General features: G+C 37.7%; 2 protein-coding genes across 2 annotated transcripts; both read left to right on the top strand.

Annotated features, from left to right (window-relative positions):
* Nucleotides 1-582: 582 nt before the first annotated feature.
* LOC141619820 (protein PHR1-LIKE 1-like) lies at nt 583-6,781 on the top strand. Its single transcript, XM_074436843.1, has 8 exons — nt 583-824; nt 2,693-3,516; nt 4,031-4,223; nt 4,330-4,406; nt 4,502-4,541; nt 4,982-5,039; nt 5,654-5,723; nt 6,135-6,781. The coding sequence occupies exons 2-8, from the start codon at nt 2,857-2,859 to the stop codon at nt 6,465-6,467; spliced, it is 1,431 nt and encodes a 476-aa protein (XP_074292944.1). The 5' UTR covers nt 583-824; nt 2,693-2,856; the 3' UTR covers nt 6,468-6,781.
* A 1,333-nt stretch (nt 6,782-8,114) lies between these two features.
* Nucleotides 8,115-21,001, top strand: LOC141619819 (peroxisome biogenesis protein 12-like). Its single transcript, XM_074436842.1, has 10 exons — nt 8,115-8,321; nt 9,438-9,543; nt 10,201-10,349; nt 17,262-17,511; nt 18,141-18,250; nt 18,367-18,441; nt 19,067-19,153; nt 19,275-19,361; nt 20,444-20,581; nt 20,779-21,001. Exons 1-10 carry the CDS (start codon nt 8,214-8,216, stop codon nt 20,848-20,850), a joined length of 1,182 nt encoding a protein of 393 aa, XP_074292943.1. The 5' UTR covers nt 8,115-8,213; the 3' UTR covers nt 20,851-21,001.
* The last annotated feature ends 821 nt before the right edge of the window (nt 21,002-21,822 follow it).

The following is a 21,822-nucleotide window of genomic DNA, read 5'->3' as shown; positions in this document are numbered from 1 at the left end:
AAATTAACTGATAAATTCTTATCTACTCTTAGTGATTATTTTGTATATCTTTTTTATATTAGACTCTTCTAACTCAAGTTATTCTTAAGTTGGTTTATATTCCGTAAGAGATTTAACTCAAACCTAAAACACCAGATATCAAACACTATATTCATAATAAGACCACAACCAACTTACTAAAAGCGAGTAAGAATCAAAAGTCATCACAACTCGCAGACTGTTATTTCAAAGACAACAAACTCTCTCCTGATCGTAACTCAACCCAACCTAATCCAATTACCAATATATTTAGAAAACACCATATCTCGTTAATTAATTATAGAGGTGATCAAATGTAGGTTTGGATCGGAAATAGATCGAACTTTATATTTTTCTCAAAATACCCTTTCTAAACCCGCTTATTTGGCGAGCAAAATGGACAAAATTCCATAGATGGGTTACACATAAACAACACTAAATTACTTAATTCCATTTTCAACATTAGTCACATTTATTTCGAAAATCATAAAAAAAAATGTAAAAAAGAAAAAAAAAAAAAAAAAAAAGCACAAAACGACCAAAAGCCCAAAGGGCGGCTCTCTATGATTGCTGAAGCCACCACATCTTTTCTTCCCTCTTTCACATCTTTCATATACTTTCTCTCTCTAAATTTCACCCTACAATTCAGATTTTTGTTTGTTTAAGTCATAGGTTTTACAGACAATAGTACGATAATTTAATGTCGTTTCATTCAAATTAATCATATTTTTCTCCCCAAAAAATCACAGAATTCAACTTTTTGGAGGGTCTTTTCTTATTCTTTGCAAAATTCCATTAATTCCCAGGTAAAAGATTCGATTATTATTAATGGGTTTCTTTTATTTTATTAAAATATTTAATAATTTGTTATGGGTATCTTTAGATTTTGAGAATTTGAGATTCTGTAATTTGTGGTGAAAATTTGAGTGTTATTTAGTTTATTATTACTATGGTGTGGTTGTTAATGATGTTTGGATGTTGAATTATGTTGGGTGTTGTTTGAATTTACTCTTCCCGTCTTGTTCATTTGTTTACCTTTTTTTATTCTCGGTGAGGGTATACTTTAATCAGACTTAAACAAGTGATTGAGACGAAGGGAGTATTTTTTTTACTGTTGGATTGATTAAATGTGTTTGTAATTAGGGTTGTGATTGAGTTTTTATGAGATTTGTAGTGGCGGTTAAGTGGGTTTTCGAAGTTTTCTTGATTAGAGATGAATTTGGAATGATTGTTGTGGGACCTAGTGTGGTAGATTATAGGGCGAATGATAATGCGAACACAAATTCTCACTTTAGACAGACACTATCAGTCTAAAGCTGTAGACGGATAGTATCCGTCTCACAAAATGAGAGTGGATAATGTAAGTGGGTGGGAAATAGATACCCCCACTTGCATTTTGTGAGATGACTACTATCCGTCTACAACTTTAGAAGGATAGTGTCCGTCTAAAATGAGACGGATTGGCGAACACAAAGGGTTAATTGGTTGTGCTGCTCGCTTTGTTAGAGTATTAGTTGTCGGTTTATCTAAAACTCTCTAGTATAAAACGAGTGGCAGAGTGTATTTCTGAGTGGCGTTATGGCCATCCTAGATTATGGGTTTAGGTTAATGCTTTAGTATGATTTTGTAGTTACCTTGAATAATGAAATGAAGTAGGTTTTAATGGAGTTTTGTTGGTTGGGTATGAGATTGAGTGACGAGTTCAGGAACTACTGTGTGTATTTAGTTGTGTTGATAGATGGATCGAGAGTTTGAGACCAGCTAGTTAGTGTTCTGCTACTTGAATGCCGTCATTCATGGTTGTAATGAAGAGTTAATTTTAAACTTTATCTTTGTATGCTTTAATGTATGCCGTGCTACCCCTTGTTTGTGTACACATTGAGAAGGGAAGCGGAGAGGATGGGGATGAAGGGGAGGAAAAGGGAGGGATGAGGAAATGGACTAATGCCATTTCCCTTCCAAACCTTTCTCGTGTTTGAGGGATAGTAACCAGTCTTGTAGGAGGATAAGTCTCTGACTTGTTTCGTCCAACTCTTGCTAGATAATATTTCACTCATTTGATAGACTTTCAACCTTTTATTGTACAAATTGTACCAAATTTGTTTCATATACATGTTCATTGAAACTATTAGTTGAAACTTACAATCCTCGATTTGACTATGCAATCTGAACTAAACACTACTACAGTCCAATGGTAGATCCTAATCTCGTCAGCCTTACTCTGAGTGATTCATTAAGAACATGTTAATGCTTTAATTCATGCTTGTTAGTTTTCATCAGCCAACAATTTGATCTATTGACAATATTGAATAAGATGGGCTAGTTGATTTATCAAGACTTGGGGGGTTTATTAGCTCATCAGTAGAGTTCCAATATTTGAGAAACGTATTGTCTGTCATGTGGTAAATAGTTAACCTCTGTGTGATGATATTTTCATTGATTTCTATCTTGATGCTTTTATATCTGAACCGCGCCACTGGATTGACTTGTGAGTCTCTTGCCCCACTTATCATCTTTGAAGGTTACTATGACCTCACTTTGAAGTGGTATCAGTCACGTCTGTGGCAAAACGACCGATAATGGATCTCTATGGACTATGGTTGATTCCGAGATTGTCTTAAACTGACAATTTGTGGAGTTTTTGTTGTGTCTTAACGTGTGATTTTGTTTGCAGATTCTGCAACTCAGTGATGTGCTTCTAATTTTTTTAAGATAAAGTGAGAGTCAGATGATTGATTTTGAAGATCTTGCACAAATTGGAAAAATAGTTTGCTATTTTGGATACAATTGATTCTTAATCTAGCTGTGTACCTTGAGGGTTGATAATTTATTTTATGGATGGAGATGAACATGCATTCTTCATTTCCAATGCACACTGCTGGTGGGAACTGCCCTACCTTACCTATTTCGACTTCTAGTGGAAAGCGTTTCAATGAACTCAAATCGCCATTGGCCACTTTGACGAATCCCTTAGAAGACTTTCCAGGTTCACCTGATCCATTTGCTGTGTCCTCATCAAGAGAAACGGTCCCGTGCCATAATGTGCAGGCTAACCCTATTGTTTCTTGTATTGGGTCCTCTCACAACGATATTCCTTACGTGTCAGGATTCCCAAGTGATCTACAGTTCCCTTCATTCGCTCCTTGTGAAAGGCAGCCACAGAATTCTTCATTTATAAGTCAGTCATCAGGAGGCATATCACATTTTCAAAATGACCCTTTAGATATTCAACCGACTGGTTTTATCAACTACCATAAGGAAGATGATGACGATAATTCTTGGAGTACTGGCCAACTTCAGGATTTGCTTGATTTTCCTGAAAGCTTACCCTTACCTAATGGTCAAGTGGGTAATAATACAGACTTCATGTCGAATGAAAACCATGTCAAGAGAATTACTTGGAAAGAGCTTGCAGAAGATGACCTGTACGTGAACAATTTGGAGCCTAACTGGAATGAGATTCTTGGTGATTCCAATGTCGGGGACCAGCAACCAAAGGTGGGTTCTTGCTCATATGTAGTTGTAAAGTTTAGTAGGTTTCGATGTTTCGTGCCTCTGAAGATATTTATCGTCGCATATTGTTTTGTGGACAATCGCATATGCAGCCCAAGGTTGCTTGTCTACTTTTGTATTGTTTCACTGGGTTCGTTTTGAAACCTTGGAAGACATAGACTCTTTATATGCACGGCCTTTTAAGAGTGTGCTTCCATTTCAAATGGAGTTGGTGACTCATTGTTGTTTGGTTTTGAGTTGTTTTGAATTATGATGAAATATTGCATAACGGCTCACCAAACTAGTGAACTTCAATTCGTTGTGAAGTAGCATTCAATTGATACGATTCTTGATGTTTTTTTTGGTTATGGGATAATCAGGAAGCAGCCTCTAAGCTGTGTACATCTGTCATCCTTATCCCGCCATTCGGGGAAGCCCTTAAGGAGCTTGGGTGATGCTGTGTAAGAAAGGAAATTATCATATGCTTTCAGTTTAATTCTATTTTTGTGCCCGCTTGCAGGTACCACAGTCGTCCTCTGATTTAATAGCTCCACAGCCAACACTTCAGCAGCAGCTTTCTTTACCCTCTAGAGAAGTTTCTGCGACTTCCAATTCAGCGTCTGCTGGTCAATCAAATAAACCTCGCATGCGCTGGACACCAGAACTTCATGAAGCCTTTGTTGATGCTGTCAATCAGCTTGGTGGTAGTGAAAGTGCGTTTTCGCTCTCGAAAATGTTTTTTTTTTTTTATTCGTTTCCTGTGGGTGAGGGGTCTCGATGGTTTGATTTGACTGTGTTGACCGGTGGTTTCTATTTCAGAAGCTACTCCCAAAGGTGTCTTAAGGCTCATGAATGTTGAAGGCTTGACCATCTACCATGTGAAAAGCCACCTGCAGGTACGAGTTTATGTTACTCCTATGTGACAACGCTGTTCATCGCTACATGCATTTACATCGTTTGAGCTTACACCATTTTTTTTTTCCTACTTCAGAAATATAGGACTGCAAGAGTCAGGCCAGAATCATCTGAAGGTCACCTTCTGAATTATATGCATACAATTTCTTTTTGTAGTTTTTTAATTCATTTGTTTTTATCGTTTCATGATTGTTGTTTCTCACCTCTCTTATCCGTTGCTTCTCTCGTCCAATTTATGTCTCCTTCTCCTCTGTGAGCTTGTCAGAAGGGTGTAATCACCTTTGTTCTACCTTGTGAAGCTCATGTCTTTTTAAACGTTATCAAGTTTTATGCGGCAAACCTCTTGCTTATCTCCCATTGGAGCACATATTGTCAAAACAGTCAAATATAAACCTGCTCGAAAGATACACGACTGTATTCCGTTGAGCAAGAGACTATTATAAGATGAGATTGGTGGTTGTATGGCTCAGCTGTTGGCTTTTAACTCCCTCCGTCCAAAAAAACTCTTCATTGCTAATTGGCAAAAGATTTTGTTTATTGATTAGATGTTCTGCAGGTAATCCAGAGAATAGAAGTAGTGGTATTGAGCAGATCTCACCGGTAGACTTGAAAACGTAAGCCATTATTCTCCAAAATTTATTTTACTTTCACCAATTTTTAAGTCCTTTTGTGCGGGGGAGACGGGTAGCTTATATGTTTGTGCGCTTGGATTATACCCCCTCAGCCCCTCTATTCACTTGGTTTCACTACATTTGTTTTTTGACCAAATTTTAGGAGATGAATTGATGAAAAATATGAGGAAAGATTGGGACCCACATTTACATGAGAAATTATTTTTGTGTGTTATTTCTTACCACAAAATAGAAATGTAGTGAATTAATTCAAATTTTCCAAAAAGGAAATGGGTAGTAAACCCAAATGATTATAAGGAATAGTAAACCCTTCATCTATACTTCATCAATCCCATTTCTCTTGTTTCAATTTGAGTTTTGAAAAATGAGAGCGGGACATAGTTACTCCGTATTTCGATAAATCAAATATAACGAATACATATGTTTTGAGAAATTAATGATCAAAGTTAACATGGGTTGACCACAAAAGGCAAATGAAGACGATAAGTCTGGGATGGTGCTTGAAGGTAGTACTGGTTACAGTTTTGTTTGGTTTACTCAAATTTCCTAATTTTTTTGTCTAACTGGTAAGACATACTTTTGTGTTGTGGATATAGGAGTATCACGATAACCGAGGCTCTGCGAATGCAAATGGAAGTTCAGAAGCAGTTGCATGAACAGCTAGAGGTATATAGATGCTCCAATAATGTCTTTTGCACTTCTGGGAAATTGTTGATTTGCTGTATATGATTGTTCTTGCCAGATTTATAGGCATTGGTTTGTGCTAATTCTTTCGAAATATGATTGATTTCTTTTGCACGTCTTGGAAATTGCTTAGTTGCATGAACAGCTCGAATCTTTTGGTCTAAAGAAGCAACTTCACACTAATATTAATTTTCGGCCGTCCTTCACTTGGATATTTACCCATGCCCAACACTCGTATATGCTGATTTGCTTTTTTATGGCTTGTGTGGCCCGCCTATATGATCTGATTTCATACCAAAACGACCGATTATACTCTAATGAAGCCGATACTTTGGTGTACCTCACCATAAGTTGGTTTCGCATTTTAATCTGATCTCTCTTACTTCTGTTCAGATACAACGAAAACTGCAGCTACAAATCGAAGAGCAGGGAAAGTACCTCTTACAGATGCTCGAGAGTCAAAACAAAGCCGAGAAGGAAAAGATGAAACCTGGACAATCTGATGGCAACGCTACCACCTCTCTTGACGGTAAGTCAAAGGCCTCCGACGACCATTTACTGGCAGGGGAAGGTACAAGTACCTCAGGCCAAGCGCCCGGAGAAATTCATAACTCAAGAAAGCAGAAAATAACTGAGGGCTCTGGTAGTTTAGATCAGCAACCAGAAGACGACAGGTCTTCCCTTTCCCCCATGAAGCGTCCGAGAACCGATGATTCATTTCAGTAGCATGAGGAGTAGATCTTGCAAACAGATCATTTAGGTCGATTATGAGTCATGCTGCTGTTATTTTTGTAGTTCCAAAATACAAACATTAAAGTACTACAACATGGGTTCGAGAAACGGTGGTTTCTCCGTACCCATGACGATAAATCGTCTGTTCAAAAGAACTACAGTTTCTCGACTCGAGTCAAGTCTTGGATGTGGAAATTAGTTTGGACTTCAGATTTGTCTCCTTGATTAGGATACACACTAATTTGTAAGAAATATTGGCCACTTTTTATGTGGATTGATAAATTCTCTCGTGGTGGTTAGAATCTAAATTAGAAGTTGCTTACAACTCGTTATTTACGGCTGCCAAAAAAAAAACTTTGCAGAACTGATTTGTTCAAAGTTTTTGCTATTCAAATATCAGTTAATGTATTATACAACTGGTTGTATATACTAGTACAACTTAGTAGTTGAGCTTTGTTATAAAGTTATCGAGCTTTACTAACAAAATTATCGAGCTATGATACAAAGTTATTGAGCTTAACAGAATAATTATTAAGCTCAATAACTTAGGAAAATAGCTCAACAACTAGGTGTAAGAGCTCAACAACTTTGGGGGCGGTTGTACAATGCCACTATACAACTGGTTGTAGGATAATATTTGTGTTCAAATGCTTGGACGAGGTTGGATTGAGGTCAAAGTTGTCTAAATGTAAAAAAAAAATGAATGATAGAATTTTACTCTTCACCAGTTATCGAATTTAAGTTTTTATTAGTTTAATTTAAGTTCTATAAGTGAAATTCAGTTCAGGTCAGATTTTTCGTTCAATACAATGGTTCATTATTCTTATTTGGGTTTTTGTCAAAAGCTACCTTATATTTAGAGGTACCTATAAAAACACTACCTTATTAATTTTTTTGTTTTCAACTACCTTTGTTTTCTTTATTTTTGGTCAATAACTACCTATGCTAATAGTATAGACAAATTTGGTTAGTTTTTCGGCTTTGAACTATCTCATACGACTCTTTAATGTTTAAATCATGCCTAGATCAGATTTTGGGAAGTCATGATGTACTTATGCTTAATTTTAGTAGCTGCTCATAGTTATTATTGAAATGTGAAAAACATAAATCTTGGTCAGCTGAAGTTAAATTGTGGTTTTTATGCGGTTGATCATTGTTGTTTGATGTTAACAGAGTCATGTGAGATAGGTTAATGTCGCTAAATCGATCAAATCTCGTCATATCGTGAGCTTAGGTAGTTTTTGACCAAGAAAAGAGAAAACAAAGGTAGTTTAAAACAAGAAAAATAATATAAGGTAGTTTTTTTACAAATACCTCTAAATATAAGGTAGTTTTGGACAAAAAACCCTTCTTATTTCTTACTAAACGAACATTACAACTAGACCTAGCAAACGAGTCAACTGGGTTGGGCGTTTTAGATCGTTTCGTATTTTGTTATTATCAATTTTTTTTCGGGATAATGAGTAGTGTACGACAATAAACATTCTGGTCGGGTCACATTAAGTCGGGTTTATTAGGGGTACTGGTCAAGCCTAGGTCCAAAAAAACCCGTCAATAATCACTTTCTAGTCCAAAATAGCCCAATCCACATCAATCCGATCCAACATAACCCGAACCAAACCGACCCCGACCGAGTCGAAATCAAAACAAGATACTGGTAGTAAGTTAGTAACAGAAATAGAGACGACGTGGTTGAGCAACTCGCCGGAGAAAACAGAAAGGAAGAGAGAGAGAGAGAAGATGTTGTTTCAGGTAGGAGGACAAGGTACGCGCCCTACCTTCTTCGAAATGGCCGCCGCTCAACAGCTTCCTTCTAGCTTACGCTCTGCTCTCGCTTACTCTCTCGGCGTATTCATCTTTCTCTCTCTTTTCTTTGAATTTCAGTTTTAATCTTAATTTGATTGTTTTTCGTAATTATGTTTGTAATTCAATTTTTGTAATTAGGTATTTTTCCAATTAGGTTTTGTTTATCTGTTTAATTGCGAATCGATTGAGTTTAGCGCGCTTGAAATCGATGTGATATATGTATTGTAAGAGCGTATTGTGTATCGGTCGTGGCGTATTTATGATGAATTAGGTAATCTTTGATTCCGCGATTGTGGAATATATAAATGAAATGATTTAGTAATAGTGTTTGTGATCGTTGTTTCGGAATTCAATCTTGTGGTTAATTGTTCTTTAATTAGGTTTTGTTTACAGTTCAATTGAGTGTTAAATTAAGAGCTTACTTAAAATTGATGTAACACATGCATTTTAAGAGCGTATTGTGTATTGGATGTGGCGTATTTATGATGAATTAGGTAAAACTTGATTGCGCGAGTGGGGTACATTTTAATGAAATGATTTAGTTGTGAGGAGCTTGATTGTTGTTTCGGGACTGTAACTGTTTGAAGTTATCGTGGCAATGCTGCCATATTCAACTCCACTCTACCAATTTCATTTTTGTACATTATTCACAAGTGAGTATTCAATTTCAATTTTCTCTCGATACGTAAGTGAAAATATATTCATGCGGGATCTTGTTTGATTCGTCTTTACGAGTACATTAAAAATATCCTTCTTTTATAACTTTTGCACATACGTAGCTAATGATATTTAACGCGTAAAACACGCGTGGGCAAACGTGAAAACGGAAAGTGGTAGATTGGAGTTGAATGGAGGAAGTAGTGTGTATTCATGGTTTGGCAGTAGTGTGGTGAGTTGGTGATTAGTTAAGGACTTAAGGTTGCTGGTTTTAAGGCAGTGGAGCAATTTTCGACGTAATTGTTATTGTTGTTGTATTCCATGTGTTATCACTGATTCACTGCTGGTTACTACGAAGGTGGATTACTTGATTTAATGGATGGCATGGGAGCATGAAAGTTTCTGTTTTAACTTTTAAGTGGCGAGTATGTGGTTGTATATTCTGAGTATGTTTGCCTTTCATGTGCACGACTGAAAACACGAGCATATTCTATAATGCAGGTGATGGCTCTCAGAAGGCCGATTTTACACAAGGTGTTGGACTACGAGGATGAGTTCTTTGCCTTGTTGATGTTAGTTCTCGAAACTCATAGCGTCAGAACCACAGGTATTGGGTGTCCCTTGTGGAAACGTCAGGCTTTCTTCAGTGATTTGATTTCAGTTGAATATTGTGTTTTTTTTAATGGTTTACCATCAACGGAATTCTAATTATGAAGGAGCGCGATAAACAATGTTTTCATTGTTGTAGCTAAAAATGTTAAAAATTTATCTTTGCAATTTGCTTATTGTAGGATGGGAGGGGCAGAGGTGTTAGGTGTAAATGTCTGGAGTCTTGGCAGTGGACAGCTGTTCTATATATGTGCGCAACTCCGTAAAGATAACATTGAGAGTTGTGGGCCGATAAAAGTCGGAGCACTGAACCAAAAAAAAAAACGATCCTAACATGCCTTTAAACTAAGATAAAAAAATGTTTTAAGGTCCTCAATTTATGTCAAATTAGAATAGGAAATAATAGTATAGAATGCCACAATGATGTTTTCTTACAATTGGTGATCAGATTGCCATGATAGTATAGTTGTACCGTCTTTGAACATTGGAGGAGGGGGAGTCGTATTTTTTTGTCTTCTGATGTTTTTCCTCTGAACGTCCTCTTTAGTTTTTATGTTCATTTAGTTAGATACAAGTATCCATTAAGGGAATCTACTACTAAGGTTTTTTTGGGCGGCATTGACATAATCTTTTGTTTTGAACTGTTTGTTTTCAGATGCTTCGTTTGCGGAGTCTTTATACGGGTTGCGTAGAAGAGCAGTAAAAATTAAAATGAAAAAAGATGATCCCCGTTCTGACTCCACAGAAGGAATCCAGCTCTCAGGGTTAGAAAAGAATCAAAGGGTCCTTTCAGTTGTTTTTCTGGTATGCTCCCACATAGATAACATTTCTTCATTGCAAATAGTCTTATTTTGGTGTGAGAGGCGAGATCAAAGCTATTCTACATCTTAATTTAGTTGCAAGATTTGTGACCAACATAGAGGTTAACTGGACGCTTTGTAGCAGCCTTCTTTTTCGGCGATTTCTCTTTTTCAAAATTTTCAGGCTCCAATTGGGGAACCTCATCTACAGCTCCTGTTTCTTGGCTCTTTGAAGCAGCCGACAATCGATCTTCCAAATTTCCACCTTTGTCTTGTGACAGCTCTGTAGGAAGCTCTTCAGCATTAGGCTCCTTTGGGAGGGTTGCAGCCAGGGCATTCAGTAAAATCCAAGGCCAATTGCTTTGCGGCGTCTCTTTACAAATCTGTTGTTTCATAGAAAGCAAAATGTCCTCGTTGCTTTCCCCACACACAAAATCTTCTTCATCTTCCAAAGTTTGCTTGCCATGAATCAAGCAATAGTTGAGCATTTGGATAGCAATATTTTGTCCAGCTTCCGTCACAAGGGATTCGTACGAAATAGAAAATGGAGGAACGACTCTTTTCCTTTTCCTTGCAGCAGCACTAGTGGTGCCATATTTTTTGCACAAGCTTTCTTCTTTGTCAATGCAGTAAGAACACTTGCTCTTCGAAATACAAGAAGAGGGAGTTCCTCCTAAGTTGGTGAAACAGAAGGCAGTTGGGGCATCATCTGGATTATCATTGATAATTTTTTCCAAATCTTTGGTTCTATAATAGAACCATGCCTGCAGAGTAAACTTTACATCAATCTTCTCATCATAACCTATCAATCTGTTATTATCTCAACCAATCAAGTTGAGTAAACCAAAAAAAAAAAAAAAATCAATTAGGAGTTACCTTAAGTATAGATGGAGAGAAGCTCAGAAACGCAGGGCTCGGGCTCGTTTTCCGAGCATCAAGAATCACAAGTTTCCAAATGACATTAGCCCAATTGACTTGCTCAATCTTATTTATATCACAACCAAAAAACATTTGTCTACCATATAAAGCTGAATTTGGGATACGGAAGAAATTCAGTAAGAAGAAATAAGTCAACTTCTTAAGCGATTCTTTGTTTTCCTCAGTAACTGGTATCTTATTGAAAATTTTATCAAGAGTACTTTTCCTGAGTACCTCCTGGATGTTCTTAGGATCCATCGACAACGAAGTCACGAACTTCACGAACGTGAAGTATTCTGGAAGCTCAGACCCAGACCCAACGGACTTCCCTTTATGCTTCACTTCATTGTTCGTTTCCAGCTTAATTCCTAAGCTTTTTTCTGCGTCTTTGCCCTTGGCTTTCATTCCCAGCAAAAATGCAATTTCGTGCTCAGAGAGAACACGCCATTGATTGCCTATCAAAAAGGCATCTTTCTCGCTGTCATATGAATCCAGGATCTTTTTGAGAAGCACATGGTTAGTCTTTCTTCTAGTAGAACCAGCTTTCAGTATTTTATAGAAGATTGAATGTTGCATAAGTTCTGCAGTTTGAATGGGGGGCGATCCTTTAAGTTGCCAGCTGCATCGTTATCCTTACAAGTATTTTAGTTGCCTCGTTATCCTTTAAGTTGCCAGCTGCATCGTTATCCTTTTAAGTTCCCAGAACCAAAACCAGTCTTTGTCAACAAAGACCAGTCCATGTAAACAAAAACAAAAAACGAAAAACAAAAACCAATTATAAATGGAGTATAGCCAATCAGATATATTGACATAACACAATTCCTATGGGCTGGATTGCCCCCCATTCAAACTGTAGAACTTATGCAACATTCAATCTTCTATAAAATACTGAAAGCTGGTTCTACTACAAGAAAGACTAACCATGTACTTCTCAAAAAGATCCTGGATTCATATGACAGCGAGAAAGATGCCTTTTTGATAGGCAATCAATGGCGTACTCTCTCTGAGCACGAAATTGCATTTTTGCTGGGAATAAAAGCCGAGGGCAAAGACGCAGAAAAAAGCTTAGGAATTAAGCTGGAAACGAACAATGAAGTGAAGCATAAAGGGAAGTCCGTTGGGTCTGAGCTTCCAGAATACTTCGTGAAGTTCGTGACTTCGTTGTCGATAGATCCTAAGAACATACAGGAGCTACTCAGGAAAAGTACTCTTGATAAAATTTTCAATAAGATACCAGTTATTGAGGAAAACAAAGAATCGCTTAAGAAGTTGACTTATTTCTTCTTACTAAATTTCTTCCTTATCCCAAATTCAGCTTTATATGGTAGATAAATGTTTTTTGGTTGTGATATAAATAAGATTGAGCAAGTCAATTGGGCTAATGTCATTTGGAAATTTGTGATTCTTGATGCTCGGAACCCGAGCCCTGCGTTTCTGAGCTTCTCTCCATCTATACTTCAGGTAACTCCTAATTGATTTTTTTTTTTGGTTTAATCAACTTGATTGATTGAGATAATAACAGATTGATAGGTTATGATGAGAATATTGATGTAAAGTTTACTGTGCAGGCTTGGTTCTATTATAGAACCAAAGATTTGGAAAAAATTATCAATGATAATCCAGATGATGCCCCAATTGCCTTCTGTTTCACCAACTTAGGAGGAACTCCCTCTTCTTGTATTACGAAGAGCAAGTGTTCTTACTGCATTGACAAAGAAGAAAGCTTGTGCAAAAAATATGGCACCACTAGTGCTGCTGCAAAGAAAAGGAAAAGAGTCGTTCCTCCATTTTCTATTTCGTACGAATCCCTTGTGACGGAAGCTGGACAAAATATTGCTATCCAAATGCTCAACTATTGCTTGATTCATGGCAAGCAAACTTTGGAAGATGAAGAAGATTTTGTGTGTGGGGAAAGCAACGAGGACATTTTGCTTTCTATGAAACAACAGATTTGTAAAGAGACGCCGCAAAGCAATTGGCCTTGGATTTTACTGAATGCCCTGGCTGCAACCCTCCCAAAGGAGCCTAATGCTGAAGAGCTTCCTACAGAGCTGTCACAAGACCGCCAAAGGAGCTGTAGATGAGGTTCCCCAATTGGAGCCTGAAAATTTTGAAAAAGAGAAATCGCCGAAAAAATAGGCTACTACAAAGCGTCCAGTTAACCTCAATAGATTGGGACATGGTCCGGATAATCTAGTTGGCAGGAGATTACGAGACCGCCAAAGGACCTGATCCTTCTCTGTTGTGGCACTGAGCCTTTGATGTAGTAGTGCACTGATACTGGTATTTTGAAGAACTTTAGTTGTTGTAGGCCTTTTGGCAGTGGATTTAAGGTACGCGGGCTATGAAATTTCGTTTTTTAAAAAGGTTTTATAAAAAGTTACCGACTCTAGTCTTACCAAATGACCCCGCATATGAGAATAACTTGAGTTAAGTCAGATAAAAGAACTTGATTTGCGCTGTTAGATAAAAGTAGTACTAGACTATACCAAAAAAAATAAAAGTAGTACTAGAGTTGATTTCTTAGATAAAAGAACTTGGAGTCACAAAAGATGGAGACAAAAGAACTTGAGGGTCTGGGCCGGGTCATATCGGGTTCAGGTTAGGTCGGGTCGCATACCCTTTCGGGGCTGGTCGTTATCGAGTCGGGTCATTTCGTGTCAAGCGATGTGTCGGGTCGGGGTTGGGTCGGTCATTATCTGGTCCGGTTACTTAATCTCATAACTACAATTTTTGACCATTAAATTTAGATTTTAATCTAATATTTGGTTTAATTACTTCATTATCAAGTGAAACGAATCAATCTAAACACAAAATCACTTTCGTTTTGATCAAAATTAAGCTTAATAATTATCTGGTCATCAATTTAATCGGGTCAGTATCGGGTCTGTGTCGGTTTCGGGTCACTGATAATCGGGTCGTGTCGATTTGATGGGGTCGTCTCCTTTGACTGAGACTAGGTTGTCTGATTTTGTGCCGGGTCGGATTGTCGATGATGCTGCTCATCGTAAGTGTGCTAAGTACTGTGATTTGTGCGTGTCAGTAGGTTATTGGGTTATGGTTTCCTGCTCTTCTCTTTCTCATCGTTGGGTGAGTTAGATGCGGATGCTGGGACTTTGCTCTTTTCAAATTTATTTATGTCCATATTTTCTATGGCCGTTTTATTTTATAGTGGTTCTAAATAATTTAATCTACTTAATTTTTTAGTGTTATTTTTTTACACTTTATAATTCATTTGGTCCGATTTTTTGAGTTCACAATTATATTTTAACATATGTTTTGTATTAATATGTGTTATATTAATTGGTGTATGTATATGTAGTTGTAGAGAGGAAAGAAATTAAATCCCCTCAAAATTAGGAGAAAGGTTTAAGAAAGGTTAATTGTTAAATCAAATAAATTACATTCAACAAATTAACAAGTAATTGTAAGGTTTAAGAAAGGTTAATTGTTATTGATGATCATTCAAGCAATACAATATGTCCTTATATAATACAATTACATTGAAGCACAAGAAACGTATCTAGAATATTTACCCTAAACCTAAACTTTGTAAACTAAGGTAATTACACAAGATTTGTAAATAACAAAAGAAGGAAACTAATATACAAGCAATATTATACGAGGAAATAAGGAAAACTAGTTTATATGGTAATATTCCTAACATGCCCCCGCAAGACGGACGACCCAAGAGAGAGAGAGACCGATCTTGGACAGCAGTGAAGTGAAACGTGGTGACGGAAGCGGCTTAGTGAGAGCATCAGCGAGTTGGTCAGCGCCAGAAATATGTTGAACACGAAGTTGACCTTGATGTACTTGTTCACGAACAAAATGAAACGCAAGGGCCAAATGTTTCATTCGAGAATGAAAGACGAGATTAGCAGAATAGTGAGTAGCACTTAGGTTGTCATAGTAGATAACCGGTGGAGCAGAAAATGGAACTCGGAGTTAAGTGAGAAGCGAGCGAAGCCAAGTTAATTCAGCAGAGGTAGTGACGACAGCTCGAAACTCGGCCTCAGTGGAAGAACAAGCTATAGCTCGTTGCTTTTTCGAGGCCCAAGAAATAGCATTACGTCCCAAGTAAGTAATGTAACCCGTTGTAGAGACGTATGAGTCACGGTCCCTAGCCAAGTCAGCATCACAATAAGCGTGAAGTCGAGGTGGCGAGGAACGATACAATTGAAGACCAACATGAGCCGTACCATTCAAATAACGAAGAAGGCGTTTGAGAGCACTCCAATGAAGCTCGGTGGGGCGTTGCATAAACTGAGCAAGTCGATTGACTAAGAACGCAATATCGGGACGAGTAAACGAGAGGTATTGGAGACTGCCCAGAATAGCACGGTAAGTAGTAACATTTGATAGAGCAGGACTCCCATCGTTGTGTATGGGAGGGTGAACAGCTAAAGGTGTGTTAGCGGGTTTCGACTCAAGCATATTGTGGTTGTGCAATAAATCATGGATGTATTTCGATTGTGTCAAAAGGAGACCATGGGGGTTGGGGGTGACTTCTATACCTAAAAAATAAGACAAAGTACCCAGGTCTTTGAGGGCAAAACGGGATGCCAGTGAGGTGATAAATGAGGAGACGTGATGCGGTTCTGAGACTCTGAGCCGGTGACAATTATGTCATCGACATAGACAAGTAAAAACAGGGTGTGTGACGATGTCGTGTATAGAAAGAGAGAAGGATCAGCGAGTGAGGCTGTGAAGCCAAGACCGAATAGGTGTTGCTTTAGTGTCGTGTACCAGGCTCGAGGACTCGAGCATGTTTAAGTCCGTAAATTGCCTTGTTTAGTTTACAGACGTGTGTGGGGTGTTCGGGACTAGTGAAGCCCGGTGGTTGCGACATGTAAACTTCATCAGAAAGATTGCCTTGCAAAAACGCATTATTAATGTCGAGTTGGCGTAGACACCAGAGTAATCAACACCGGCACATTGTAGGAAACCTTTAGCAACCAAGCGAGCTTTGTACTTGTCAATGGTATTATCGGGTTTGTATTTGATATGATAAATCCACTTACACCCAATGACATTGTAGGATGGGTTGTGAGGAACCAGTGTCCAAGTATTATTGTTTTGAAGAGCATCATATTCAGCAGTCATTGGAGCGCGCCACAGAGGATCTTGTACAGAGGATCAACAAGAAGAGCCTGTTTAGTGGTGTTTGGCAGGCGAGAGGGTGGGAGAAGGGTGGCTAGTTTGGCATACTTGGGACTGCTAGTTCTACTTCGGTTTTAAAAATCGTTTTAAATCTTTATTCTCGATTTAAATTCTAAGTTTTTATAAAAGAAATCCGGACTTCAATTTTAAAACCTATAAGTTTGCCAGGCTTTTGTATTATGTTTCACTCCCCTTTTGTTTTTCACTTTTTCTTTTCTATTTTTTTCGCATTTTGAGGTGTGCGTTCACCCATGGACAGTTCTAAAGGATGATTCATGTCAGCCGACCCCAAATCATTTTGGGATTAAGGCTCTGATGTTGTTGTTGTTGTTGTTGTTGTTGTATGGACTGCTAGTTTATTGTGGCCGCCGCCGGAAAAATAACGAGACAAGGTTTTGTACTGTATAGTGTATACTCAAGTTCAAGAAAGTATAGTTGCTTTTCAGTTTTGGTATTTCCTAAAATGTTTAATCACATTGTATACTTAGTTTAAAATAGAAGTCGGTATTCTCTTAGCATTGTAATTTGTATACTTGGTTAAAATAATGAGACAAGGTTTTGTACTGTATACTTAGCATTCTCTTTTTATCTTCAATCACTAATTCAAGATTAAAAATCTGAAAGGGTTCCAATGAGAGAATGGCGGTTCTATTGAGCATATAGGGGGAATTTAGGTGTTTTCCCTATACTTCCATGAAAATGATTCCAAAGAAGGGGTCGATATTTTGGGATAAAGAGGGTAAAATATAAAACATAACTTCACGTGTAATTTGACTATTTGAGCGATGTTTTATGTGTTTGGAATATGATTATTGTCCAAATGGAATTTTTATAGGTTGTGTTGCCATATTTTAAGTCAAAGTTGCATTCTATATATAATAAGGAGAGGGAGTCTGCACTGCATGCGAGTTTATGGGGATCAAGTGATGAAAGATTTGATGATATTGACTACCTAGATACAGCTGGGAGTCCAGTTGATCAAAGTAGAGCTTCAGATGCTGAGCTATCATCAAGAGCACGCATCTTAAGGGGAGCTAAGAAACTTATAGGTGTTTGTTACCCTTTGATACACGCTGGGCATGAAGGTATTTCGTCTTCACTTGTGTTTTCTTCCCCTGTGATCAATAAGCTGTCATTCGCTCTTCGTGTTGTAAAGCCCTTTTTTTCTTTCAGGCCAAGGAGAAGGAAAGGGTCAAATATGAATATTTATGTTTTTTTTAAAGGATATTAATTTTGATTCATTTTACTCGTCTGTGCCTGGATTGTTCGGGGATTGGAAATACATACCTGACATATACAGTGTTCTCTGTTTACCCTGTTTCTTTGTCTCTACTACCACTTCCAAAGTTCCTTCCTTCTCCCTTTATTATTTCTATAATTCAGTCTAAATTGATTAATGAAGTCTAAACAATGTGGGCTGGTGTCTTAATGAATAGGTGCATCGAAGTTGTTTTGCCTATTTACTTTCATCTATTTAACTTTGTTCTTTATTTATTCTCTATACCTTCGGATGTCTCAACGATACAAACAAAAGATGGATGATAAGTGAGAAGTCTCCTCAAAAGTTTGTGGTTATAGCAATATTTGACTGCAATTATGCTACAGCGTCATATTACCATGGATGTATAGTGTATACTTACAATATTGAATTCCTTTTTACTGAGTTTTCAATGGTGTTTGGCTACTTACCCGAGTAAACTGAATTTTTGTGTAGGTGCAACATTTGCTTACCAACTGTTGTATCTATTGGATGCAACCGGCTTCTATTCGCTTGGACTGCAGGCCTTAGGGATCCATGTGTGTCGTGCTACTGGACAGGAACTGGTATTATATTTGCTGAAGTTTTTATCCTAGAAAATAGAGTCCATTTTTTTCTTCTCTTTTCAGATGTTAATGAAATTATTCTTATGTTGAGCTCAATCAATATTATGTCAAGGTAGATGGATGCTTCTTCAAGAATATCGAGGATGAGGAGCCGTGAACGTGAGAGGCTTCGGGGCCCTCCTTGGCTTAAGGTAATTTTCCCCTACGTTCTAGTGCACATGCAGCATGACGACCAAAGACCAGTTTTTTTGATATAATTTATCTCTGGTCAAGATGTGTTTTTTATTCATTAAAATGCAAAAAAAAAAAAAAAAAATTAATAACTTTGTGTCTGAAATGGTATAATCCTTCTTTCTACAAATCTTTTTGCTTCGTTTGTGTGCGGAGTTTGATGAATGTGGGGCCATGGCTCTACTCTCTTTTAACAATTTAGGTTGATACGTGAAACTTAGGTTGAGATGAACGTTTTTCTATAGAAGTAGCTAATGTGGACAATAATACTTTAGCCTGGGCCTGAGAAATCATGTGTCTTTTTGGCACCTCCCCATAGTCCCATACTACTTTTAGATGGGCACACCAATTTGTTCACATGAGAGTTGGTGTCTGCTTGGGTGATTGTGCTGCCCTAATGGCATTAATTAAATGTTTCCTTAGTTTGCATTGTACTTTGTAGATTTTATGTTTGTGTTTGTCAGGAACTCATAATTGGTTGATCCTGAAAAATAAAATGAAAAACTCGTGTTATCTATTATGGGTAGTAAACTATACACACAATGAACTTGCTTATTAATATTTTTTTCGTGTGTGGCATTCCAGAAAATACAGGGAGCATTTCTCACCTCTATGTATGCAGTGCTTGATTATGCGCAAACTGGTTTAATTGCCGCGGTATTCATATTCAAGGTTAGTGTAATCCCACAAACTTCTACCACTGGGGCCTCTTAGTTTATTCCTATTTGCATCGAATCTATTTGAGAACAAAGTGACTACATCTTATTTCTATCTCATTGATGGCATGCTGTAGATGATGGAATGGTGGTACCAGTCTGCTGAGGAGAGAATGTCAGCTCCAACCATCTATCCCCCACCACCTCCGCCTCCAGCCCCAAGAGTGAGTATACTTTTCTCCACTGATTTAGAGCTATGCTGCAAAAATATTTTACTACTAGATTACCTGACCATGTTGGACTCTCAACTTTCGGGGATGGGTATGTCGTTTTTGACACTTGACAATTCTATAGTTTTATACACTTGGGCTCCCTCTTGTGTCGGATACTTCTAAGTAGGGCTGAGCAAAAAATCCGATTATCCAAACTGATCCGATATCCGATTCGAATCCGATCCGATTTTTTGGATATCTGATCCGAAAGTTAAGTATGGTTTGGATATCTGATCCGAAATCTTTGGTTTTGGTTTGGATATGGATATTAGAATTAAAACATTTGGATATCCGATCCGATCCGAAACTATATTTTTCTAGTATAATTTTGAGAAAATAAATTTTATTTGATACAACAACTTAATTAATGTTTAAAATATTAGAGAAATAACTAAGTGGTACTTAAATTTTATGTCGAGAACATTGGAGTAAGAACACTAAAGAAAATCATCACGTAAAACTATGAATATAATCGTGTTTCAAACTTAATTTTAAAGTAAATTCAAAAGTATGGATATCCGGTGGATATCCGCATCCGATTCGATTATTTTGGATACCCGAACATTGGATATCCGGAACATTTGGTTTGGATATTGGATATCTAATTTCAGGATTTTTAATATGGATATCCGATCCGAACTAGGACTTTGGATCGGATACCCGATCCATACTCGCCCTACTTCTAAGTTCTTACTGAATTTGAGTACCATAGATTCCACCTGCCTTTTAAACATGAGACTGAAGATGCAAAAATCTCGTGCCTCCATCATAGACCTGACAAACGGGGGTCACCCCAGTCGGATTCGGGTCAGTTCGGGTTTGCATGAATTCGGGTTGATTCGGGTCATTTCCGGGTTTGTTATTATCGAGTTATTTAGGGATAATGGTCAGTTTGCAACAATGACATTCGGGACGGGTCATACATAATCGGATCAACTCGGGTTGGGGTCGGGCCGGCCAATTTCGCCAGCTCTACTTCCTCATAATTATACATTTGTTTGAATACCGGGGTGCTTAACAATCTCTTCATACAGGTGGCCAAGGAAGGTATTCAATTGCCATCTGATAGAACAATTTGTCCGTTGTGCTCGGAGAAGCGTGCAAATCCCTCTGTTGTAACAGTTTCAGGATACGTCTTCTGTTATGGTTGCATATTTAAGTACATTTCTCAGGTGAGACCCTTGATATCAAGCTGAATAACTCCCTCTTATTCAAGGGATTCTCTACATTTCTTGAAAATATTCCTCACAAAAGAATAAAAACGTAAAGAACGTGTTGAATGGGAGGGAGTATCTGTTTGTCTGTTGTTGTGTCGCCCGTGCCCGTGTAGTATCCTTTGTTTCTTACTTGCCTGCTGTTTCTCTTGCAGTATAAAAGGTGCCCTGTAACACTCATCCCTGCCGAAGTTGAGGACGTTAGAAGGCTTTTCCATGACATGTAGAACTTCTTACCTATTTTACCTTAATATCGTATCAGAACACACCTGAAAATCATTTGTGTATAATATTTGAAAATTTGTTGATTCCCGGCCAATCTGCTAACATGTTGGCTAGTAATCTGGCTTTGGTAAATTTTCTGAACTTTTAGTTAAATTTTTCTTGATTTATTGTCCAGCTGATCAACCGTCCGACACGATATTTGGCCCAAAAAGCCCATGGACCACCCCAAACTAAGCCCGTTGCGAGTTTAGGCCCGGGTATGGGCCAACCTCAAAAATTGCAATAAACACCCCGTCTTTTTTATTTCTCATACCGTCATATTTTGGACTTTTTGGTTTATTTTCTATATTTCTCATGCTATCATACTTCAAAGTGTTGGGGGTGTGTAATTTTGTTGTAAAACAATCTTGTTTATTTGTGGTTGAAATGTTGAATAACATAATCCAGTCAATCCACCCTTAGCAATTTGAATGTTTGGATAAGGAAGACCTGGCAAACAGATCGAGTCGTGTCGTGTTCGTGTCCGTGTCAACTTTAAACGGGTCACAACTACCTCAACCCTAACCCGACCCAATTACATAAACGGGTCATTTGTCTCAACCCTAACCCAACCCATTTAATTTTTCTATAACCCAACCCGACCTGTTTAACCCATTTATCTTTTAGCAGGTCATTTTTAACCCACTTAACCCGTTTAACCCAATAAACTAATAACATAAACTAAGCTTTATAGCCCTACTATCCTAAAAATAACGAATGAAAATGCTTATTTTTAAATTGTTTGATTGGATTATTGATTCAACCCAAATATATTTTGACATTTTTAAGTAAATGGGTTATTCGTGTCGGGTTCGTGTCAAAAGTGCTCAACCCTAACCCGACCCATTTAATTTTCGTGTCGTGTCCGTGTCAACCCAATTACTTAAATGGGTCACAACGTCTTAACCCTAACCTGATAACTTCGTGTCGGGTTC

Source organism: Silene latifolia, chromosome X (genome assembly GCF_048544455.1).
Source record: "Silene latifolia isolate original U9 population chromosome X, ASM4854445v1, whole genome shotgun sequence".
Classification (NCBI taxonomy): domain Eukaryota; kingdom Viridiplantae; phylum Streptophyta; class Magnoliopsida; order Caryophyllales; family Caryophyllaceae; genus Silene; species Silene latifolia.
This window is presented reverse-complemented; position numbering and strand designations above follow the sequence as displayed.